At 37.7% G+C, this 26,563-nt stretch overlaps 2 protein-coding genes across 2 annotated transcripts; both read right to left on the bottom strand.

The window, feature by feature from the left end:
• Positions 1 to 1,960: 1,960 nt before the first annotated feature.
• Positions 1,961 to 8,783, bottom strand: LOC121424995. The gene is made up of 3 exons (XM_041620910.1): positions 8,727 to 8,783; positions 5,963 to 6,090; positions 1,961 to 5,226 (listed from the first exon to the last, which is right to left on the bottom strand). Exon 3 carries the CDS (start codon positions 4,852 to 4,854, stop codon positions 2,368 to 2,370), a length of 2,487 nt encoding a protein of 828 aa, XP_041476844.1. The 5' UTR covers positions 4,855 to 5,226; positions 5,963 to 6,090; positions 8,727 to 8,783; the 3' UTR covers positions 1,961 to 2,367.
• Positions 4,897 to 18,645, bottom strand: LOC121425305. The gene is made up of 9 exons (XM_041621330.1): positions 18,342 to 18,645; positions 16,224 to 16,382; positions 14,579 to 14,811; positions 14,115 to 14,251; positions 11,993 to 12,086; positions 9,798 to 10,142; positions 8,727 to 8,973; positions 5,963 to 6,090; positions 4,897 to 5,226 (listed from the first exon to the last, which is right to left on the bottom strand). Exons 1-9 carry the CDS (start codon positions 18,436 to 18,438, stop codon positions 4,897 to 4,899), a joined length of 1,770 nt encoding a protein of 589 aa, XP_041477264.1. The 5' UTR covers positions 18,439 to 18,645.
• Positions 18,646 to 26,563: the final 7,918 nt, after the last annotated feature.

Raw genomic sequence — 26,563 nt, 5'->3', positions numbered from 1 at the left:
CTGAAACCAGCAAGAATTACTCGCCTACGAGCCTGCCATAGAACCTGTCGCGTTCGCAATGTGTGGAATGTAGACAATTACGCAACCATGCGCTCTTAGCTCTTTACTGTGAATGGACGAGAGGTTGGGAGGGGCAGACAGAGTGATTGTCATTGTCCGTTATCACTGTGAATGAGACGTCCTGTTGGGCTTGTTGAGATGCAAAAGCTAGAAAATTCACAGTGATAATGGACAATGACCATCACTCCGTTTGCCCCTCCCACTCTCTCGTCCATTCACAGTAAAGAGCTAAGAGCGCATGGTTGCGTAATTGTCTACATTCCACACTTTGTGAATGCGACGGGTTCTATGTCAGGCCGGAAGGCAAGGCATTCTCTCCGGTTTCAGTACCTCTGAGAGTGCAAAATGGTCACATTTTGAAAATTGCAAGGGTTTTCAAAAACAGCTCTAAAATCACAACGCATCAGCTAAAATTGAAGATCTTGGTGTCATTCTATTGGAAAAAGAATTGTCTATCACACTAAATGCACAATTATGACATTTTTTCAATAACCTTAGTTGCTGAAATTTAGGATCGTAGGTGTTCCGTTCTTTCTGGGCCACCCTGTATAGAAGATCATTGTTTCAGGGATTCTTTTGAGGACGTGCTAAAGTTATGCAAAAACAGCCTCTAAAGGGGTACATTTTCAAAAAACGAGCATTACTGGATGCTATAAGTTTGGAAAGGCAATAACAGTTATTAGATTAGTACATTTATGAAAAGAGATTATCTTTCTTTAATTGCATTGTTATACTATACAATTCTAGCGCCCAGCATAGCACCGTTTAGGACTGTGTAGCAAATTCAATTCAACTTATAGTGTACAACACCAGCTTATTCTGCAGAATATAAAATTGACAAACACTTGCAACAATCTTTCTAGAAATTACATTAATTTCAATTTGATAGTCCCAACAAAGCCATCAATTCTGAAACATTGAAATTTACAGGTATACAATGCATCAACTAATTCAATTCAACTTACAGTGTACACACCAGCTTATTCTAAACAATATGAAATTTGACACAAATGAGTAGAGGTGGGGTATATAGAAGATCATTGTTTCAGGAATTATTTCGAGGACGTGCTAAAGTTAGGCAAAAACAGCCTTTAAAGGGGTACATTTAAAAAAAACGAGCATTACTGGATGCTATATGTTTGAAAAGGCAATAACAGTAATGAGATTAGTACATTTATGAAAAGAGATTACGTTTCTTTAATTGCATTGTGGCTTTAAAATCTACCAAATATAGCATTTGGGGCCATGATAACTATAAAATTCTAGCACCTAGCATAGCACCTGCTCTTTGGTACCAATTTCGAGCCAAAATATTTGGTTAAAATCCCATTGTCTCTTGATGCCGAGTCTTGACATTGAAAATATCTACCAAAGATACATATTTGCTGACTCAAATAAAGCTCATAAAGTTGCTGCCAAGGTTGACTTTTTGCTATCAGGAAACTGACATTGATGTTTACTATTCAGATGCAACTTTCAACAGGAACTGCAACAGGCGTGATATGCCTGTAACTCCTGAAATAGTGCTAATGCATGCTCTGAATGGTCATTAGTCACTCTTATATTCTTGATTATTTCCTCCCATTTCATATAGTCATCTCTGCTAGTCAAGATTTCTGGATCACGATAAAAAGAGTCAGCAGAAACCCCAAAATTATCGAATAGTCCTCTGGTATTTTGGGTGACAAAGTCTTGCAGTTGAATGTTCAGGAAAGTCAACTGCAAGACTTTGTCACCCTCCAACTACCCCAGTAGTTTCTGGATCTTTGTTTTAAAATGCAAATACATTTGAAAAGGAAAAAAATGAACTAAGTATCAGAAAAGATTATCCAATTCAATGTATGCCTATACATGTTGTTTCACTGTTATAGCAGAATTCCTCCTTAGTCAGGTCTTGAACTTTTTTCACTACCCCTTGTATATATTTTTCACATTCTCGTTCCATCAATAATTAACACGTCTAGTTTGCTTTCCTTGCTTTGCCCGTCTAGATTGCTTTCTTTGTACCAAATTAATTCAGCTGTAAGAGAAAAATTAATTCAGCTGTAGGACACCAATTGATTCAGATGTACGAGACCAATTTAGAGGTGAAACACTCATAAAACAAATCTGCACATTAATTACTAATTTCTAATTTAGCTAATGCACACTCTCCAGTCTGGTCAACTGAGGGTCATTATTTTAGAAATATGACCACAGTGCCAAATATGATATTGTTCCTGTGATCAAGTCAGACTTGATAGCAGTAACAATACTTTGCTGTTAACATTCTTCAAAACAACAATTCTGCAACTTCTTGGGTACACCTTACTTGAACAGTACATGTCTTGGGGATATGTACCTGTTTTGAGAGTGCTCAGATACATCAGTGATTATATCCAGAGGCTGGTAATCAACCAGTTCAGATTTAGTTACGACAACATAGCTGTCTGGACTTTTACTTGTTGTAACATATGCATGGTAGTGCTTATTGTAATAACTTGTCTCGCACACATGCAGCACAAAATACACCTGGCTTTCATATACCAGAATGTGTATGATATTTCCAAATACTGGAAGTTCATCAATGTCATGACACACATATAATGATGGTTGATACAGCGTACCACAAAGTTTTATCCACTTTGCTTCATATAATCTTGTGGAGAAATCATTCACTTGAAGTTTCTCCATTACAAGATGGATACAGTCTTCAGTGAGAGTTATCACCTCCACTTCTCTTCCAGGTCCAATCTCCCTAGCTTCCAAAGGTGCTTTTGCAATTAGATTGTATGCATGCATTGACTGATGCCGCTTTGCCAATGAAATGCATATATTCTTATAATTGCGAACACAGTCTGCAACTCTTCCAAAATACTCATGTTTGGCCTCGTACCTCATGCCCCACACATGTACAAGAGGGCCTATCATTCGTAAGCATCTTGGATAATGTACCATGAAGTGATGTTTGGGTAGCAACCTGCGCTCAGGAAATACTTCCTTGAAATAAGCATGATGCTCTGCAATCAATATTGACAGTTCTGCAATAAGGCCAGGAGTCAGCTGTGGCGAAAATATGATGTCCATGCAATCCAACAACTTCAGCAACAATTCCCACTTTGCATCATTTGCTCCTACTTTGGATCCAATGATAAATGGCAAATGCCTAATTAGAGTCCAAGCTTGCATTGCTTTTTGTCCAAGTGCATTTCCTTGAGAGTCTAGCTTTACAGGAGATGGTTTATTTTTCGTTTCTGTAACACCATAGTCATGACTTTCCAAGTGCTTATTCAATTCTCCAAGTGACAGTACTGGAGGCCGACACTCGAAAATGAAATATTGTAACACCAATTTCATTTCATATTGTGCTACACCCTCCAAGATATCGTGCATAATGTCAAGAGAAAAGTTTGACAATATATGAAAGAACTTGCAGTCATTCAACACACTACTGTTCTTTATTCCATAAACATGCTGGCCTGCAGCTTCAGCCTGTTGTACATGAAGATTGTAGTCATCTTTTGTTCTCAGTAAGGTATCTGGGTCCTGAAAAATGTTTTGCGCATCATCTTTGCTTATTAAGCAAAGACGGCAGTAGAAGGCAGCTGAAAAACTTTCAACAAAACCAAACAGAGAGTTTGCACCCAAATTGTCAGCGCTGAATTGGGTTAATGTTCCTTTCTTTCTTTCACCATCTGGAAGAGAGATCCCCTCTGTTGCCAGTTTATTAATATCTGCAACAAAGTGTTGCAGTATTTCATCATAGCCATATGTTTTTGTATCTTGTGCATAACACAATGCAACAAGATTGATGTTGCGAAGAGACGAGTTAAATTTTGGCGGAAGGTTCTTTAATACAAAATAAAATGCCCCTAACTTGTGAACTGTCTTGGAGCCTAACGGATTCACCGTTTGGAAATCGTCATAAAAAAAATGTAGCTGCAAAGCATTAGGATCCTCCTTGAAAAGATCAGTTTCCCTGTAAAGTTGTCCATCACAGAAATCCCTTAATACGCCGTCATTGCTGATGTGATCGCGTTTGACATAGGACAAAATCTCTGGATGCTGAACAAGCTTTTCAAGAGTCTTATTAATATCAATGTACACAAATTTGTCCTCTATTGGTACTGCCTGATTATGTTGGTTCTCAAGTCGGGGAACACCCAAGTCTATTTCACAAGGTTTAACCATTCCCATCCTACTGAATGTTTTTTCACGTTTATACTCAGTATTTAAGTTTTCAAATGGATGTTTAAGGGTTGTCAAATGCTCCTGTATCTCTGCTAAAACAAGTGATTCTGGCTGTCCATGATGTGAAAATGCTGATTTAACTGCTGCAGATGCACTTTTAACTACACCTTCAATTAAATCACTTGCAGAATTTACAATTTCATTCATACATGCTCCAGATATAGTAGGTCTACTAGAGAGATTTGCTATAAATGTGAAAGCATGTTGTTCTATGTCCTCTTGACTTAAAATATCAAACACTTCATCATTGTTGTCATTGTCATCTTGATCAATGTTATCAACAAAACCTTCTTCAATACTAGTATCATTAACATCAAAAGACTCGTCTTCCTCATTCGCCAAGTCCACTCCTTGATCATTGCCATTTTCATTTTCTTGATGAAATTTTTTCAAGTGCTTTCTAAACCCACTGAATGTGTTAAAAGTTCTTGCGCAAGCCCCTTGACCACAAATTATTGTTTTTCCATTATGATCTGCTATTCCATGTATATACCGCAAATGGCGAAAAAGATGATGTATGCTGGGAAACTGACTACGAGTTTTACAATTAATGCAGCGCAACATTTTCTTTGGTTAAGTGTTGATCCTTCTTCCACTTCTGTTCTTCTACTTGCCAAAGTTTGATAATTTGGACCTCAGCTCCCGTACCCTTGGTGATTCATTGGTGGTCTTGGGGTCGATATTGTAGATAGTGGTTTGAATGAAGGTCCAGAAATTATGCAGTGGCCTTGCATAATGTAACCCGAATACGTAATGCGTCTTGAAGAGCGTGTCAAAAGCACTGATGGGGCTAATGTCGGAGCAGGGAATTGCGAGGTGATCCACAATAACAAAGAATTGATCTATCCTCTCCTGGGACATTCCTCTTGCAAGCAAGTATGGCTGCATCTGCTTATTCTTCCTACTCTCCAGAAAATGTTCAAGACTGGCACCACTCTGAAAGAAGAATTAAATGTACAAATTAGACAAGGGTCTTATCATACTGTATCAAACCATGGACTGCTGGGTATTGGCACTAAAAGTGAACCTTTGCATTGAGGATAAAAATGCTGGTGAAATATTTAGGGTGAAATTCTAAATACATGTACAAATTAACAATTTAACAAAAGCAAAAAGGCTGTTTATGGCATCTCTTTAATATCGCAGGTGCTTACTGCCTTTATGAAACATGTCTAATGCACCCCTTTTGGAGTTGTAATTAAGAATCATCAGTAGCCAAGAAAAATCTGAAAGTTCTATACCAACACAACCATACCATGAAACAAGATAGTGGAATTTCTATTAGTGTTACTGTTACACAGGTTAATCAAAACCCCCTCCCCCGCATATTCCAAGCAAATGGACCAGCATTATTTGAATTGCTACACAGAGAAGACTACCTTCATGCTCAATCTGAACAAATTAATTTGAATCACATCATGATGACTTCTTTTTAACAATGACCTCACTAAACATGCATACTGTATCTGCACATTGAACTTCTCCATTAAGGGCATGCATCAATGAATCTGACCAACCAAAAGGTAATATTAGATTTTCAATTTCAGAAATTATCCATTGCAGTCACAATCAAGGAATTCACTGCCCGGCATGCCCGCTTATTCACTCTGCATTTTAGTCTCTGTAATAAATTAAAGGAACATGTCAAAATAATTCAATAGCAACTACATACCTTTTGGAATTGTAGTAGGTGGTCGATTGCTGAGAGCACTGAAACCTTTGACAAGCCCTTCCTCCCCTGATTGACTGGTGGAAGTAAACAAAGCAGTATGAGAATCTCTAGCGTACTGGCATCCCAACCTGTATGAGAAATCAAAGAGTGCATGGAGTAACAACAAATAAAACTCACAATTATAAAGGAGTGTTCCCATTGCAAATTGTGGACTTAATCCTATATCCAGACCTACGATCGAGCCTACATTAAATGGTATAATTTGGATTCTCATTAATGTGATAACTTTAACCATAAGTCAAACCCACATTACTTTGAATCCGCCAACTCCTTTTATGCGATATAATCACAACACGATGTTTCATGACCTTTTTTTTTCAAGTATCGCGCCACTTTTGAGACCAAATTTGTCATGCCTACTGTATGTGCATCACTTTGCAGCCCAACCCTTGAAAAGAATTTGTCAATTGCCAAAATTGTTCCAGAGTCCAATATGTCATTTTGGGTACAAATCTAATCAAAATTGTGTTTTTCAATTAATTCAAAGAAAATCTCAGATTTCTACTTTAAATGGCTAAAATTGATTTATTTAAGCAAAATGAAAATAAAAACCAAAAAATCATAAAACTAGAGAAATTTGACTGCCACACAGTCAAAATTCATTACAATTGGATCTTCCTTCCTAGAGTAAGTAGAGTTATGGGTAAAATTGCATTTTTTTTTAAAGTTCATTGACCTTTGACCCTGGGCAAATCTGGTCCAAAATCTAATCAGTTCATCTATATGTCATGGAGTATCTCTGAGGCAGGTTTGATGAAAATCCATTAGGGCATTCTTTAGATTATAACTATAATCGCTGTAATGAGGTAGGGTGTACGGACTAGAAAGTGTGGATTTTGACTAAGTTCATTGACCTCTGACCCTGAGCTTTGACCTCTGACATCTTCTACCTTGCCAAATTTGTTGCCATATAACTTTGAACTTTCCTACCAAATTTTATGTTGGGCCCTCCTAGCTAGAGTTATGGGTAAAAATGTCATTTTTTGGTAGTTTATTGACCATTGACCTTTGACCCCAAGCTGATCTGGTCTAAAATCTAATCAGTTCATCTACATGTCATGGAGTATCCCCGAGGCAAGTTTGATGAAAATCCATTAGGGCGTTCTTTAGATATTGCCGGAACGAGGTAGGGCGTACGGAGGACAACCCCGAAAACATAATGCCTCTAGCACCCTTTGGGGCAGAGGCATTAAAAACAGCAAAAGTTCAAACATTCCCCCCCCCCCCCCCCCCCCCCAAAAAAAAAACTAGATGAATCTTCGACCACGCGTGGTCGAACTTTATGCCTCCGCCATTACCAGATCAGAAATAAATGGCACTTCATGTTGCTTTATTTTCATTTATACAATGACATCTTTGACCTTGACCTTTGACCTTGTGACCCCCAAATCTAATGAGAGTATTGCCCTTTCCATATGCATACATGAGCCAAGTTTGTTCAACCATCAAATGGTTACTGAGTTATCACAAGAACGAACCATTTCTATGCACATAATGACCTCTATGACCTTTGACCTTGAGACCCCAAAATCTAATCAGATCATTGTCCCTTCCATATGCATACCTGTGCCATGTTTGAGGTTGATCGGTCAAATGGTTGTTGAGTTATGGTGAAAACGAACCATTTCTATGTACATAATGACCTCTATGACCTTGGACCTTTGACCTTGTGACCCCAAAATCTAATCAGATCATTGTCCCTTCCATGTGCATACATGAGCCAAGTTTGAAGCCAATCTGTCAAATGGTTCTTAAGTTATCGCGAGAACGAGCCATTTTTAAGTGTATTATTACCTCTATGACCTTGACCTTTGACCTTGAGACTCCAAAATCTAATCAGATAATTGTCCCTCCCATATGCATACCTGTGCCAAGTTTGAGGTTGATCGGTCAAATGGTTGTTGAGTTATGCTGAAAACGAACCATTTCTATGTACATAATGACCTCTATGACCTTTGACCTTTGACCTTGTGACCCCAAAATCTAATCAGATCATTGTCCCTTCCATGTGCATACATGAGCCAAGTTTGAAGCCAATCTGTCAAATGGTTCTTAAGTTATCGCGAGAACGAGCCATTTTTATGTGTATTATTAGCTCTATGACCTTGACCTTTGACCTTGAGACTCCAAAATCTAATCAGATCATTGTCCCTCCCATATGCATACACGAGCCAAGTTTAAAGTTGATCCGTCATACGGTTCTTAAATTATCGCGAGAACGAAAACGGGACGGACGGACGGACGGACGGACGACCCGAAAACATAATGCCTCCGGCAACCACCTACGGTGGGCGGAGGCATAAAAATTCATAGGAAATTCATAAAAAATAAAATATATAAGAAATTAATTTAGATACCAAATTATTCAATTTACATTTGTCAAGAATATTAAAAGGAATATTTGAAAAAAAAATCAGCCTAATGGGAGCTTTAATTAGTGATTCTAAGCCCCCATCCCCTTATTTTACACATAACTTTGCATAATTAATACATACATTTTCATATATATATAAAATATATTAATTTTTTCAGAGAAATTAACATTTTGACAAGAGTAAGAGGCAAGCGAGGTGCATGCCCATTTTTGTTACAATCCTGCATTCTATCTGGGTGGCAGAATTCCCCCCCCCCTCCCAGTTGTGATGGGTCTAAATAACAGGCTCTATTTGGGTTAAATGAAAAGTGTACATTAACATGCATGTACCTTGACTATCAGCAAGTGGGGATTTGGATTTTACGTCCAACTCGTCCTCTGATTCCACGACCTGATCCTCGTCTGAATCTTCTGAATCAATCTCTTTCAGCTTCCCATCCATTAACTTCAACAATGATGCTGTAGTTTCAGCTGGTGCCTCTCTTGCTAACTCAACAATAGGCTTCACCATGCTTGGCCACTGTTCCAGAAACTTGTTAGTGTTGTTGGGCAGCAGGAGACCAAAATCTATCTCCACCTGCAGTGGCAAAATAACACATATCATGCACTATGAATAAAACATTTCAGGAATTTGGATTTATTTAAAGTTAAATTTTTCAAACCTTGATAAATCCTGGCAAAATCACTTTTACAACATTTACTTGATTGTGAGGAGGGCAAATTAACAGAGGTTTTTATTATTATTATTTTATTTTGTGTACCTGGTTCAAACACCCACCTCCTCATGCCTCAACTACAGCAGAACCTACGCCAGAATCAATGACAGATGTGACACATTCCTTACATCATTCTCCCCACTCGATTCACTAAACTGGTACAGCCTACCACAACATTATGATTCTATAATCATTATTTAGAAATAAAGTTACCATAAAATGTTCTACCAAATTCCAGACAGCATTACTGGCACTACAACACGCACCTAAGCCATCCAAAGAGACTAGAACTGTTATTCAGCAGTTAGCAGCACACCCTTTCGTTTTACTCCAGTAGGATATTGTTTAGAGAACATATCTAGATCAAGATGTACAGTAACAAGCAAATTCAGAGTATTGTGGTCCCCGCTTTCTGGTAAGCTGTGAAAGATCTTGCTACAAGTCATAGAAATACGAGATATGAAAGCAATCTATTTTGGGAGGATAAGAAAACTGATCGTAAGGGCGAGAGTTGGGGTGAATTTTCGGAAGCCTCCCGATTTCATCGGGAGGTTTGGCATCTCTGTTAATGTCCCCTCGCTGTCACGAAAGCGGGGGATGGACAATAAATTCAATTCTGTGCATTTTTTTTATCATCCAATTGTTTTCCATTTTTACATGTGATGAGATAAAAAGTAATACTTACCAACCCAGGTACCTTCAAGAATTTTGGAAATTCCATGATGATCTTTCCAGCTGTTTTTGATTCGTCAACCATTTGCCGTCTTAAAGCAGCTGTTGTTTTCCACTTCTCCTTTATCTGCTTCATGACAGCTGGATCATCAGCTGCTGGAGTGTGCTTCAACCAGTTGACATCTGTTGTTTTATCATGCAAGTCTTCATCTGGTACCTGTGTTGCCCTCTTGCATAATGGACCACCTGTTGCTCCTTCATTGGCACTGCGTTTTGATGTACGCGACGTTCCTCTGTTCAAATTCTTGATTCGATAGACCAGGAAGCCCATGTTCCTTTTCTCATCATAGAAAGCTTCCTACAAATAATTACAATACAGATCATAACCATTTTAATGTGTCCTTGAAATCACGCCACTCATAAGAGTAGCAAATTCATGACAAAAAAGTAGGAAAATCAATTTTGTTTTATTGCTCCCCTTTTCTTTTGTAGGCTAATCGCTCAGCTTATGCAAAAGTCACCCTAAGACTATAACGTATGGCATGGGCAGCAGCACCATATAACACATGTTAAGAATTAAGGACATATATCCACAAATCATATGATTTACCAAAATTATCAAGAAGAATCACAATGTTTCAAGACACAAAAATACAAATCTAAAAATTTCCATAAATAGCTCATCTCAAACAATGCAATAATGTATTTTTCAACTCCTTATTCCAAACTCAGAAAAATTAGTTTGGAATTGGACTATTTCTCAGCTACTGTGTATTGTAGCTATGCCAGATCCCAAAAATAAACTAACAGAATATCAAATTAAAAAAGTTTTTGACATCTAATTTTCGCTCCTAAAAAATAATATAAACACGTAACATAAATAAGGCATTTTGGTAGCTATATTCTCTTCATCCTATTAATTTACAACCTTATTAGATTCTTTTACTTTTGATGTAACAAGAGACAACAAGAGCTGGTGTACAACAGTGTACAGCCAAGAAAGAAACAGTCCGTTCCCTTTTCAAACTAGGCACAGAATGAAGTGCACAAAACCTAAAAATTCTCTTCTCTCGTCTACTGAATGCCCAGCCCCAACTCGGCATCTGATTGGCTGACTCAGATGACGTAATTTTGCGCGGTCATTTTGAATGGGGAAAAGTTCTGCCCATTCCAGTTTCTCAGGTAGCTCACGTAATGCAAACTTCCCTGCATTACGGCATTTCCAAAAAATACCCATACCCCACATGCACTATTCTACCGTTTCTACGTTGTGCTGGCCATGCTAAAAATAGCAACATCGGCATCCGTTGCCAAGCCCTGACTAGCTAGCAGTTGAAACGGAAATGGCTAATTTCTTATCAAAGCTTGAACTTTAGTTATCAAAACACAGCGAATGTCAAATTTGGTTATTAGGGCTAATAAAATTATCTCCCACTAGTCAAATGTTTTAAGAATTTGCCTCATTCAATATTAAGCATGAATTCCATTAATTTACACCGACACAATTTCTTGTTGTCTTGCAGCAAAACTAGTACATGTAGTTTACAACCACTCAGCTGTTTGTGATATTTGTGTAAATGTATACTAGCTCTCATGAATATGAAATAATAAGCAGCCAAGACAAGCCTACATTTATGTGCATGAGTGAATCTCTTTTGTCTAATGTATTAAATAGATACATTAATTTTGAAATTAGCCAAAAAGTAATATTGACTTTTGAAAAAAAAAAATATGGGGGTGGACTTGATGCTCTGTAATTTTAGATATTAATGGTATATACCCTAAGGTTTCAGAATCTGTGAAGTTTCTCCAGCTACAACTTTCATTTTTGACCCCCAGTGAGACTAAAAGTGTACACTTAGCATGAAATGACCCATATACCCCCTTCAAACTTTGTTTGGCAGGGGTATAATAATAATAATAATGATGATGATAATGATAATGATCGAGTGCCCAAGGAATACATACCTCTTAATGCGACAGTCTTGGGGTCAAGTTTCCCTCAAGACAAGTCTCTTTTTCCAGTTAGAATTCGTAAAATAGCCACAAAATTCCCTTATATCAGAAAATGTAAACTTTTATTTTCCTTAGTACTATAGGGAGCCGAGAGGGAATTATTGTAATCAGGACATTATTTTCCCTGAAGGCCGACATTTCTGTGAATTAGTTTTAAATATAAATTTGCTTGAATTTGAATAAAGTACTTACATGGCCTCCTATGGTGTGTGGATCTTTAAGAGACGGGAACAAGTTTACGACTCCACGGGCATACTTTGTTTTTACTTCAGAGCTGGGTGTTTTCCTGTTTACCAATTAAAAGAAAAATTATGGCATTATAGGCAAAACATAACTACTGATACTGCCTACCCACTTGAAAATTGCGTTTGTAGAATGAAATAAACCAAAATTCTACCGGCATTGGAAATTATTGTTAGAGTAAAACTTGTAAATAAGCACATTTTGCATTGTAGTTAATTTAGGCATATAAATATGCTTCGATTCTTTCTAAGTTTTTTGTTTAAGTTCTGACATATTTGATTATGTTTTCAACTTTTTTCATGGATATTGAATTAGATTGTTTTAATTCAAGACAAATTACCATTACTACTGAGTCCTCCATGTTGGAACCATGTCAGAAAAGTCTGAACGGATGCAGTTTCTCCCACTTGTAACTTATTGCAACGTAAAGGCGATATAATGCCAATAAACAACATGATTTTGTTACCTTTCGTATTGTCATGAGTTTACAAATGGTAACGCAATCCCCATTTTTGTTAGCATTTTTCCACCTTTACATTTGTACAAGTTATAACTTCTACATGTATATGAGCAGGCAAAAGTGCATCTGCTCTTCTTTGAAGAGAAATCATGACATTATTAGGCTTTTCACACCTCAAAATTGGTGGTACTAAGGCATTTTTAGTACCACCATTAGTCCGGGACTAAATCCTAGCCCACCTCGGATTCACACCTCTTTTTAAAAAGGTGGGTTAGCACCACATTTTAGTCCAGGACTATCTCTCGGATTCACACCTCTTTTTACGGAGGTGGGTTAGCACAGCATTTAGTCCGGGACTACCTGGTCCTGGTCAAAAGCAGGGTTAGCACACCAATTGGTGTGCTAACCCCGCAATTTCGGTGCTAAGCTTTGAGGTGTGAACGCATAGTCCGGGACTAGATGACTTGCCTCATGAGAACGCAGGCAACTGTGCACCAGCCAATGAAACGGCAGCACGTAATTCATTCATTATCAGCCTGGCGCACGCTGGCTGACTGACGCTGGATGGCTATGCTCTACAAATTTTTGCTGCATATTTCACTATCTAGACGTCTTTTTTTTATTTTGTCACTAGACTATACGTGAATTTTGGTATGACCCTAGATATCGCACAGGGACTGAATTATCGCGCGGGTGCCTAACTGCGTATAGCAAACAACAGTACGCGTGGAACTAAGCGCAAAAGTTGCCAATGCGCACATAGAATAAACAAGCCTGAATTCACCTCACTTCTTCGCTCCGTTTGTTTTGTACAGAGCCGACTTCGACAGAACATGTTTTTGTACATATTATTATGGATATTGAATTCACATTGAAACTGTACACAGATATCAGGTGCGCAATGTTTGCATCCCGCGAGCTAAAATGGAGCAAGAAAAATCACCTCGCGCATGAATGGCGCAAGGGGCCTCAACTCCAAATGCGCGTAAAAATCCCTATGGAGTTTTGCATGCAAAATACGCTGAGGACTATGGGTAGCTTGGAATTTTTAAAGACGTTTTTCGAGGGTTTATTTGCATATCAATACAGTGACGTCGGTTAAATTGATTACTTTGGCCAATCACATTCTGTAGTGAATTGACATGAACAATAACATATAAAGCGCACAAAATTTAACAACGCGCAATGCGCGTACAGACAGCGCGCACCCAAATTGCCATTTTCGCTGCATCAGACAAATTTTTCATTGTGTGTACAAAGTTAATGGGCGATGATGGAGCAGCGTGCACTTTTGACCCTCGAAAATTTGCTTCAATTTTCCCGGAAGTGACGCAGCGAGTTGAGCCTCTAGTAATATAATATCTAAGCTCTTTGGAATGGCGATACGCAGCGCGCAGTTCACGTATCATAGTGAAATTGCGGGACTTGATTCTTCTGAATTTTTTCAACAAATTTGTGGAGATAGACAGGTGAAATCGTGGAATATTTTGTCATTTATTAGCCAGACAAAAATTTTGGTGCGCGATATCTGGACCCCTCAACCATACGTGGCAAAAGCCAAGCCCAGGTAGAAAAACACAAAAACAGCAAAATTTAAAGGATGCAACTTAACCATGCATTTCCATCATGTGGTGCACAAGCAGATTCACCAGGATTTTTCGGGTAGTATCTCTGAACTTGTTTTTCGCTGTGTATTCTGAAAGAACTGCTTCACCGGCTGGCGTTGCTTGCAAGATTCTCTCTATTAACTGAAAGAAAATACATGAGGTGAAAATTATACAGCTGTAAGCAAAAACTGGACATTTTGCCATCTCTTTAGTCTTTTTTTCAAACCAATTAAGTACAGTATTTAGAGGTCAGCCATGTTTTTACCATAACCCATATTCCAAGCACTGACAACAGCAAACGGGTAGAAAGTTAATACTGATCATCTCTTCGTGGCATAAAGTTAATTCTCACATACATGTAAGTGGCACCAAGTTTTCACTAGCTATTAACCCTATACGGCTGTACCTTGTTTAAATGTACATTGTATGGAAGAGTTGGACTTGGATTTAATAAGTGAGAATATATACCGTAGCTGAATCTTCCATGGACGAAGTTAACGATGAGGCTGATACTGCAGGGGCATCAGATGCTTGACTCCCTGGAGGACACTCCAATGATGAAGGTAGTGCAGAGGGTGATACTGCCGATGCACCAGGTGCTAGACTTCTTAAAGCACAGACTGATGGATCGTCTAATGATGATGGCGGGGCCTCTGAAGGCAATGCAGATGCTGGTACTGCACTTCTAGCATTTGCAGTCTCTGAAAGGGGAAAGTCAATAATGTATAACACAATTTACAACCAATTTTTTCACATCCCTTCCTCACAATCCATTATGGTGCAAAATTGTTTATAACATAAATTTTACCAACAATAAACAATGATCCAGGATGCATTTTTTTGGTAAAACTGTCGATCAATAATTTACGAATAAGGTGATTCCGTAAATTTGGACGTACATTTCACACACTATAATAGGCCATACAAACAAAAATTTGGGTTGATCATTTGATTTTTTTTTAACCAAGCAGTGTGTTTCAGTGAGTAGAAAACAATCACACATGATTAGGGGCAACACCAGTGGCGGCACCAAGGGGGGGCATGGGGGGGCATTTGCCCCCCCACTCAGAAGCTTTGCCCCCCCAGTTGCCCCCCCCCCAGAAATTTTGAGGACTGAAAAGAAAAATTATACTGTAATTTGTAAATAAGTAGATGTTGTCATAAACATCATATTCAAGCTGTGAAGTGCTCTAAAATACCATTTTCCGCTCTTCAAAACTTCGATTGAAAACAAAAAAGTGGTTATTTTTGGCTCGCTCGCTTCGCTCGCCCATCATATTTTAAAATTTCTTTTCTAAAATGCAATTAAAAACAAGAAAAGTAGCCATTTTGGCTCGCTCGCTTCGCTCGCTCGTCATATTTCAAAATATTTATTCGAAAATGCGATTAAAAACCGAAAAAGCGGCTATTTTTTGTTCGCTCGCTCACAAAATTGATGTTAAAATGTGTGTAAGAGGACGCAAAAAAAAAATTGACTGCCCGGCCCTGCCCCCCCCCCACCATTTTCTTTTGCCCTCCATTTGCCCCCCCCCACTTTAACAATCCTGGTGCCGCCACTGGGCAACACTGCAGTGACCTTGAAATAATGAAAAAACACTGTCCAGATGGACATACGCAGGGATATTATTTTTTTTCTGACGTCTCATATAAATTATAAAAACTCTGTGAATTCTTGCACATTTTTCTTCAAATTCAGTAATGGTCGTATGAAGTAGATGTCAAATGACAGTTAATTGCCAAGTAAAATAGTGTTGCTTTTATATTTTGTGTTTAGGTATTAGATGTTTTTATTGTCGTAACGGACGTACACGGTTGGACGTACAATTTATCTGTGATGGACGTACATGTATTAAACATATGGAGTACAAAACTGTTATAATTTTCTTCACATCTTACTCATGATTATACTCTATATGTATTGTATTAAACATAAAAATAAAGACATATCATATGCCAATGTTTTCTCTTTGTATGTATTGTCCTTCAAATTTCTTATGCAGTTCGAAATATTTGCTCTTGGGTTGATACTTTTCCGGAACTGCACAATAATAAAATTTAAGATTGTTGTGGCATAATTTGGTAATTTTACAAAAATAATTTTTTGGCAACTTACCAACTTCCCAATCTTCATTTTCTAAAAGGACCATGAGTTCAACTGTTCCTCCTGTTGCCGTAAGAAGTTCTGCCATCACATCTTCTTCTACTTCTGCCCCATCACTGTTATCAACAAATCTTACAGACTGGTCTGAAGAAAATCCAAATTTAGTACGCACTGCAAGAAAGAAATTGAATTGAATTAAAATACAGAAGATACAAAATCAATACTGGAGAACTATCAATCTTGCTTCAACATTCAATGAACATGAACCATCAAATTTCATGGAAATCTGTGGTCAGGAATGTCAGGATTTAGCAGGACTTCATCTTTCACAGCCCACAGCTGAACAAACGCAAACATTTTAGAACGAATCCCAGAATGTTTTTACATATTTTCATGCAATTGCTCAAGTAACTGATAGTAATAGTCGTTAACACCTTCCATGAGTGGCGATTTCATGAAACGAGTGGGGGGGGGGGGGAGACAGAGACAAAAGGCAGTAAAAACAAATTGAAACTGTTCCCATTAGTTAGCTTGCATGTAAAGTCATGTTATAATAATTTACATGTATCTCCATCACAGTTACCTTGAATGATCAAAATCATTGAAACACAGTACAATAATAATAAGCTTTGAAATTCGAGGCTGACGAGGGGGGGGGGGGGGAACGGTCCCCCCAGCAAAAAAATCTAGGGGGGACATGTCATTTTTCTTAGTGAAGGGGCTAATAAAACAAATTCCCCTTAGCATCAAAAGATGAAGTGGAAAATTGCTTTTCATATGACACCAAATTTATTTTGAAGTGTCAATGGGATCACATTTTAAACGCAATTCGAAAAATGCATTTGCCGTAAAAACTGTGTCCACTTTTGTGCCATATTTTAAGTGGAAAACAGCTGACAGTTTTGGCCAGTCAAAATTGAAGAAATGTGGTAGGACCACCGTATTTATTAGATATCTATTTAAAGATCCTGACTCTGATTTGATCATTTCCTATCTAATTTTTGTCATAATCGTGCCGGGTGAGGTACCTCACCAGATTCTCCCATAGCTTAGCAAGTGTCAGTTGTTAAGCGTCGCGTGAACCACCACTACGTATAGGGTAGGCTTCCGTCTGTCTTTGGAGGAGAACCTCGAAAGTCCAAAAATGTTGTAAACTCCTCCAGACAGATTTTTCAGTCTAGTCACAACTAGATGCCATGATATGGCCCTGGTTCAGGTTTGAATGCAGGGATGGAATGAGTCTAGAGTCTACACATTTTCGACCTTGAGGCTTGAGGGCAGATCTAGACTAGATCTAGACTTTGAAATCTTTTGATATTAAAACAGTCATCATGTGGGTTTTAATGTCATGCTAAGTTGCTAACTCAACGTACTACTAGCCCGCTCACTCCCGCTAGCGGGAGCGTCCCGGGGCAGCCCCGGGCATGCAAGCATGGTTGTTACTGAGAGATCTATGCGATGGAGCCAAGCTCGTTCCTAGACAAACTTTTCTTAGCTCTTATTTAACATAGACTGACATTTAACTGTGTTGTTATTGTTGATAAAGTTTCTAGATCCTACACTTTTGGAGCCATACAGTCTAGGCCTAGATCTAGACCCTACTCCCTAGGTCAAAAATTGGGCCAAAATATGTGCAAATTAAACACAATAAACTGCTAAAAGTAAAACGAACCAGTCAACCGGCAAGTGCTCAAAAAGCTGTTTCTTTCATCCAACCAATATGCATGGCTCAGGCAGCTCTGCATATCCAATGAGCTACAGAAGCGGATCAAAGTGCCTCTTTTCATTTAATCATTTCTACTCTAGTCTAGAGTCTATGTGTTGATGAAATTTATTGTTTTTGGTATGCTTGCAAAGGAGAAGAGTCACTCGTTGCTGTCCTGAGTTCATGTACCTTTGTTTCTAGAAGGTTTTGAATAAAATAAACTTGAAACTTGAAACTTGTGAAACACCCCAAGCTAACTTAGCTAGCAAAGCGGTGTGTAACACATGACATAGTCAGAGTCTAACTTTTTTTTTTTTTACAGTGAGACGATTTAGGCGATGCATCAAATCACTAAAAATCACAAACATCTTGCATAACAACGACTGAAAAAATACACAATTGCAACACTTCTAAACTATACTTACCACTATTTACGAACTTGTCGTGGTCGCCATCAAAAATAACAATTTTTTTCTGATTTTTAACCCCTGGTGGGTGACGCTTTACCACACGAACAATCATGTTGTCCAAGAATCAAGATGGCGAATCCGACGCGATCGCGATCAAATTCGCGCGAGAATTTTCTGTAAACTTTCAACCAATTGGAACATCGGATTGCACACACGTGATCTCTTTTTTATGGGATTGACACCAGCCGGTGTTAAAAAGTGATTCATTTTATGTGCACGCAGTTAACACCAACTAATATTACAAAAGTGAAGTGGCTCTTACACCAGTTGGTGTCGGCCAGTGCCGTTCTAACACCACGTTTAACACCTGTAGTTTAACACCCGTTTCGTGTAACGATTTGACACCGTAGTTTTTGCAGTGTACTATCAATATGCATGTAAAATTCTCACAATGGCAGCCATTTTAGATTTATGCAAATTAGACGTCTTTGGAGTGGGTAGTTTTTGCTTTAGTCCTGATTCCATTTTTTTTATTTGGCTTTATTCTCGTTATTCTCAATACTGGTGAGCCTGGCAACTTCAACGGAATCAGCTTCAGATGCTTGCAAATCCACAATTCTGATTAGCGTGAAATTCAGCAATATCTTTTCTCGTTACATTCAAATTAAAATTCCGTTTGTCTAGCTTCTCCGTATTTTTGTCCATGGATTTTACAAATTCTGAATTGCTTGCCGTTTAAGAACCATGTTGACCTTCACTGAGCTCACCTGATCTTCTCACTGAAGGCTTGCCCGACGTTGCGCTGCATCGTGATTAGAATGGTATGGTATTGAAGCTGCTGAAGAAGTTTGGCTTTTAATATATTTCCTACCTACGGTAATGGTCCCATTTTGTTGAATTCCCTGTCTCTTGCTCTTGATAAATTTACTTGATGAAATACGATATCATTCTGCAGTCCGGAGAAAGGGAATCATAATTATTCTCACTCTAGGTATGCAGTCTTCTTCATTAAATTCATAGGCTACATACACCCCAAAACCCTGAGTAAAAATTTATCCAATATTGGGTAGAAAGGGAACATGCATGTTAAACCTTGCTGGGTATTTTTTTTTACTCCATATTGGGCTATTTCAACGCTACTTTGCGTAAAATTTACAAAATATATTACCCAACCAACATGCATGCCCCATTTTACCCAATATTGGGTAAAACTTTTTTAAGAGTGTATAGAGAGGCCTCGGATTTTGTTATGATAGCGCCATCACGTGACAATTTAGCATGAATGCAATAGCTTCCACGTTACTCCTTCACCCTGAAGTGAAGAAAATGGACAGCTTTCAAAGATTGTATTGGTGTCAATGCAATATAAACTTTAGCCACAAACACATAAATTAAAGTAAAGCTGATCAAATGTTGACTTCATTCGGTGTTAAGTTGTGTTTTTTTACAGTGACTACACTTACAAATTTATAGGCTATAATTTATATAAACCCAGGTTAAGGGGTGGGGGAGGCAGCAACATCGACAGCTGTCAATTTTTAATAACAATGATAGTCTTAGGTTGGTATAGCAGCATAAAGTATGAATCTTATACTTCCATCATTATAATGGGAAAAATGATTACCAATGCATGAATATTTATTTCGAATAAGCTTTGATGAAAGGTGTTAAGAGAAGTAGGTGTTCATAATTACACTTACTTTTATCGGGGTAGCCATCAAATTCATATTAGTCTTTTTTTATATCTATGTAATTAAGAATTTGATCCATGTTTAAACTTCCATTCGGTTTGTTGCATTCTTTTTAAAATTATGTAACGATTGCTTTTTATTATTCCGTAATGATTTTTGTCTCACCTGCGAAGCAAGTGAGACTATAGGCGCCGCTTTTCCGACGGCGACGGCGGCGGCGGCGGCGGCGTCAACATCAAATCTTAACCTGAGGTTAAGTTTTTGAAATGACATCATAACTTAGAAAGTATATGGACCTAGTTAATAAAACTTGGCCATAAGATTAATCAAGTATTACTGAACATCCTATTAGAGTTTCATGTCACATGACCAAGGTCAAAGGTCATTTAGGGTCAATGAACTTAGACCATGTTGGAGGAATCAACATCGCAATCTTAACCTGAGGTTAAGTTTTTGAAATGTCATCATAACTTAAAAAATATATGGACCTAGTTCATGAAACTTGGACATAAGGTTAATCAAGTATCACTGAACATCCTGCATGAGTTTCACGTCACATGACCAAGGTCAAAGGTCATTTAGGGTCAATGAACTTTGGACGAATTGGGGATATCTGTTGAATTCCCATCATAACTTTGAAAGTTTATGGATCTGATTCATGAAACTTGGACATAATAGTAATCAAGCATCACTGAACATTTTGTGCAAGTTTCAGGTCACATGATCAAGGTCAAAGGTCATTTAGGGTCAATGAACTTTGGCCGAATTGGGGATATCTGTTGAATTCCCATCATAACTTTGAAAGTTTATGGATCTGATTCATGAAACTTGGACATAATAGTAATCAAGCATCACTGAACATTTTGTGCAAGTTTCAGGTCTCATGATTAAGGTCAAAGGTCATTTAGGGTCAATGAACTTTGGCCGAATCGGGGATATCTGTTGAATTACCATCATAACTTTGAAAGTTTATTGGTCTAGTTCGTTAAACTTGGACATTAGAGTAATCAAGTATCACTGAACATCCTGTGCGTGTTTCAGGTCACATGTCCAAGGTCAAAGGTCAATGAACTTTAGCCGAATTGGGTGTATCTGTTGAATTACCATCATAACTTTGAAAGTTTATGGATCTGATTCATGAAACTTGTACATAAGAGTAATCAAGTATCACTGAACATCCTGTTCCAGTTTCAGGTCACATGATCAAGGTCAAAGGTCATGTAAGGTCAATGAACTTTGGCCATGTTGGGGTTTTTTGTTGAATAACCATCATATCTCTGTAAGTTTATTGGTCTAGTTCATAAAAAGAGGACATAAGAGTAACCATGTATCACTGAACATCTTGTGCGAGTCAGAGTAGTATGCAAAGTCAGCACTGCTGCTATATTGAACCGCGTGATGCAGGTGAGACGGCTAGAGGCATTCCACTTGTTGTGAATAAAATCTTGAACGAACTTGAAATCGTGTTAATAGTTATCTTGCATCCTTATTTGATATTCGTGAGATGTAAGATGCGAGTGTATATGCTATTAATGCTCCTCGCCATGTACCTCCCACACAAGTCTTCATCCTTTGTTGTTTACTCTTTCATTCAATTGAAAATAATCCGCCAGCTCATATGCTCTGTACAATATTATTCAATGACGTGAATAACGAGAAAACATCTTATTACCTAACCTGTTTTTCATCATTCTCGAAATATCAAAGTATATATTCAGTTTACAAGTGCTCGTAAATCAAACACTTGTTGCGATTGAATTGAATACAGGGGCGACAAGCACCGGGATAAGAGTATTTTTTTCTAGTACTTTGAAAGTGGGTAGGACAATATTAGAATTTTTTAAGCCATTATATATTCTTCCTCTTTGTTCCTTTCTCCCTTTTTCTTATCACTCAAAAGGGTAGGAGTGGGAGCCTGTAATACCCCCCTCCCATTGCATATTGAATGAAATTATTCTGTTGGTCGATTTATTCGTCTTTGTCAATTATAGACATGTTAACGTTCATATGTTGCTTTGCTGCTTGAAAAATACCCAGATTGTTCTCAATAACTTGAAACGTATTGGGTGCCTGCTACACTGAAAAAAATTACTTGAAATTACTCAATAAAATTGTTTCAACAGATTGCCTTAATTTTTTCAAGTATTTATGACTATGGCAGTTTTGAGTAAACTTTACTTATTTTATTTGCTTCCATTTCACTTAAGAAAATTATGTTACAATAATTTAATAATAACTTTGCGTAAATTCAATTTAGTAAAACAATCACTAAAATGTTTGAAAAAATCAAATGGGGGAGTGGACTTCCGTTATTCGAAAGTCCGATCTCCCATCGTCCCACTTTTACTTCAGTGGTTCAGTGGCATCATTTTCATATAGACATCTATAGGAGCCGTGGAATAGTGGTTCTGACTCTCGCCTTGTAAACAGAGGGTCGTGTGTTCGAATCCCACCGCGGTCTCGCGTCCTTTGGCAAGGCGTTGATCCACACTTTGCCACTCTCGACCCAGGTGCTAAATGGGTACCCGGTAGGATGTGAAAGTCATTGTAGCTTGTCCAGTACTCAGCGGCGACTGACTGGATACTCCCCAGGGAGTGGAGGATGTGCACACATTGTGTGCGGGAATGACTGATTGAATCCGGTGACCGGGGTAATAATATATCTGTGAAGCGCTTAGACACGTCGTTCCGATGTAATAAGCGCTATATAAAAGCGGATTATCATTATTATTATTATTATCCAAATATTAGACTTTTTGCTTTTCACTTACCTGTTACATGTATAGGTACTTACATTGATATTTATACGCGATCGTTTCATTCTTACAAAGAAAATAGTAAGAACAATATAATCATTTTCCGAAAATCTAAAAAGACATCTGAAAATTTCTGCTGAATGACTATTTAATGTTGCTCTTTCTTTGATTCAACAAAAGAATAAAATAGTTAGCACACCCTTATCCGAAAAAATTCAAACACGAGACAGTTTAAAAAAAAATCCCCAAACATTTACTTGCTCTAATATGTCTAATGAATCTTCATGCATTATTTATATAAGGCGTTGATTGAAAAATATAAGTACATTCAACAAGAATTTATGAGTAATAATCATCTTTGCCTAATTGAGTTAGATTTACTCAATGAAAGTAAGCCAGCAATACGTGAATTTTCTTAAACGTATATTGAACCCAAATAAATCAAGTAGATTAAAAGACAAGTTTAAACTACTTAAAAAAATGAAAAATAATCACAAATTATAAATTCTACCTATATTCATTAAGTATTAACTACTGATTCATGATTTTTTTTACAGTGTAGAGAGTACTCTGATGTACATGTTTATAATAAAGCATAATTTATCAAATGTTTCGAGATTGCTTGATTTTCTTGTACCCTAGTATTCAAGGTAGAGGAATAAGTTTTGATAGTTAGGTTTATTTGTGATATTGATAAAATAGTATTACGGTTGAATGATATTTGAGGCATACATTGATTTTGTTTTAGTACTTGAGTTTTATTTATCTTGTTTGAAACGTTACTGCAAAATACAAAATAAAAATTGAATCGAATAGGATAGGCAGATAAGGTGAGAAAGAGTGTAGAGTAAGGGAAGAGTGAAGGGGAGTGGTAGGAGGGTGCAATCTCACTGAGTAAAAAAATAATTTAGAATGGAGCGATGGCTTGAATTCCCTATTTTTTCTGACGAGTGTTGCAAACGCATACGAATTTTCGCAGCATCAAAAGCTATTTGCTTAATGTTTGAAACAGACAATCATACGTTCGCAAAGTTGATGGACGCAAATTAATGGAAGGATTCAAAGATTGAACGGAGAACTATTTTGGTCAGGTGGCACTACAGTGTCTTATAACTATTTTAAGGTTTATGATTGTTTTGCAAGTCTGGTAATAGTGGAAAATAGCTAAGGGTATTTGAATATGATAGAAATTTCTCAGCGACACAAGTTTGATGAACACTTTTTAAGAACTTTCTTGTGACGACCATTATGATACCTTTAATAATCATCCCTTTTACGAACTCGGACAAAACCCTATTTCCTGCGTTAAGGCATGGTCATACCGCCCGAGCTTTGTTGGAGCGGTATAGAAAAGAGGGCAGAATTTCGCTGACAAAATTGGGGAAAAATCGAAAACAAACAAAAAAACAATCGAAATCGAAAATGGTGAACGGTAGCGAGTGGTGATTATTTTTTTCTCTCCGCTCCACGACCGCTCCAACAACGTTCGGGCGGTGTGACCATGCCTTTAAAGGTCAAGTCCACCTCAGAAAAATGTTAATTTGAATCAATAGAGAAAAATCAGACAAGCACAATGCTGAAAATTTCATCAAAATCGGATGTAAAATAAGAAAGTTATGACATTTCAAAGTTTCGCTTACTTTAACAAAATAGTTATATGAACGAGCCATTTACATTCAAATGAGAGAGTTGATGATGTCACTCACTCACTATTTCTTTTGTCTTTTATTGTTTGAATTATACAATATTTCAATTTTTACGAATTTGACGATTAGGACCTCCTTGCCTGAAGCACAAAATGTTAAAATAATGGAATTCCACGTGTTCAGGGAGGAATGAAACTTAATTTCACATGACAATGACGAGAAAATCAAAATATTTCATTTTTCAAACAATAAAAAACAAAAGAAATAGTGAGTGAATGACATCATCGACTCTCTCATTTGGATGTAGCTGGCTCGTTTTTGTGAAATGAAGCGAAATTTTGAAATGTCATAACTTTCTTATTTTACATCCGATTTTGATGAAATTTTCAGTGTTATGCTTGTTGAATTTTTCTCTTTTTATTCAAATCAAGTTTTTGTTGGGGTGGACTTGTCCTTTAAGGCCTAGTTACAACAGGACCGAATAAGCCGCGAATCCATCAGAATACACGTATTCGGGTGCAGGGGTGGATCCAGAATTTTCCTAAAGGGTGGGGGCACAGTTTTCCGAGGAAAGGTTTGACAAGCAAAGCACTTTTGTTTTAATGCAATTTTTACGTTACAAATTTCAATTTTGCTTCTCAGGGGGGGGGGGGGCACAAACCGGCTGTTCACACCCCCCCCCCCCGATCCGCCGGTGTTCGGGTGGTTTCGGGAGTGTTCTGCTCTCCCTCCGTAAATGCGAGAAAATTCAAGTAGGTTTCGGGAGCATTCGAATCCACCTAAACCATCCGAATTAGGCCGGATTGGCTAGAATCGGTCCTAATTTTATTCGAAAGAATTCCGGTTTGGGTGTTTAGCGCTGGCTGGCTTTATAGCAAGCATTCTCCCCATTTTCCGATCAGTGAGATACCCCTTAACATTGTTACGGCCAAACCAACGAAACCGACTCCAGACCAATCATAATATTATATTTACAGTATATTTGGTTAGTGTAATTGCGATACTAAATGGGAAATTGATTTGAGAGTATTAAATGATTCGTGGGGCAGTGTAGGGCGGATAGATCACCAAGATGAATGATAATATCAGAAGAAATTTAGATTACTCTGTATATGTGTATTCATCTTATTTTTTTTAAATTAAACCAATATTAAATGACTAGTACACATAACCCTAAACAGCCCGAGTTATTTTGAAATTGCATGGGGGGGGGGGGGTGGCCGAAATTGAGCTCGCGCTGTCATCGTCCAATCGGCTTACATGATTAGGTCCTATGGCATACCTTGTCTCGTTTGTAAACGTAAAGTTAGGATGTGTGTGTGTGTGTGTATGTGTGTGTGTAAAGTAAGGACTACCCCCCCTCAGTAAAAAAAAAACAGTTATTTTCGGGCGGTCGGGGGAAAATGTGCTGAAAATATTCCCCACCTCCTCTTGGCGAGAGCTGGATCCGCACCTGCAATCTGCCTTGGTTTATTTTAAATCCTTTACTTGCAATTTACAGTGTTTAATAATTGTACAGACTTTTATACACGGGATAAAATGGCGGAAACATTATAGGGGGCTATAACTTAGATGATATCAACTTCAATTAATTCATTCTTCAATCATGTCAACCACCGTAATGTAAATGTGTGGGTTTTTTGCGTTCCGACTATAGTTCATCAATAATGCAATTATGTACAAGGACATTTGAAACATTTAACATAGCACATCAATAAAGCTTGCGATTCAAAAGAAAAAAATATGTATTGTCAGCTACTCTATTTCCCTCCATATTTTAGAACTAAATGATCAGATTTCTAAAGGAACTTGAATCCGCACTTCTCGTAAAAGAAGATTGAAAGAAAAAAAAATGTACATATCATTTGAAAGCGAGGGCTCAATCTCATAAGAAGGTTTATCAAAAGCTAGCATCACGTAGGTGGTAGATGTATTGATGAAAATGAGAGCAACATGAAACAAGCATGGAATAAATGGGTCAAGCTAAACTGCTTATTAAAGGCACGCACAATGAGACCTTTCATACGCCTCATAGCACAGTGGCCATGATGTCCTATTGGTACGTGTGTTCTTCCCCCACTTTTCATGCTTCTGAAATTCTTCATTCTATTATTCCTGTTACCTAGATAAAATTTTGAGATTGT

This window comes from Lytechinus variegatus, chromosome 12 (assembly GCF_018143015.1).
Source record: "Lytechinus variegatus isolate NC3 chromosome 12, Lvar_3.0, whole genome shotgun sequence".
NCBI classification, from domain to species: domain Eukaryota; kingdom Metazoa; phylum Echinodermata; class Echinoidea; order Temnopleuroida; family Toxopneustidae; genus Lytechinus; species Lytechinus variegatus.
The sequence above is the reverse complement of the archived record's forward strand: the minus strand, read 5'-3'. Positions and strand labels throughout refer to the sequence as shown.

Coding starts and splice junctions, on each gene's coding strand:
- LOC121425305 (XM_041621330.1), bottom strand. CDS start 18,438: ATGATTGTTCGTGTGGTAAAGCGTCACCCACCAGGGGTTAAAAATCAG. Junction 14,252..14,578: donor CCATGGAAGATTCAGCTACG/GTATATATTCTC, acceptor ATTTTCTTTCAG/TTAATAGAGAGAATCTTGCA. Junction 6,091..8,726: donor CCCACTTGCTGATAGTCAAG/GTACATGCATGT, acceptor TTTCTCATACAG/GTTGGGATGCCAGTACGCTA.
- LOC121424995 (XM_041620910.1), bottom strand. CDS start 4,854: ATGTTGCGCTGCATTAATTGTAAAACTCGTAGTCAGTTTCCCAGCATA.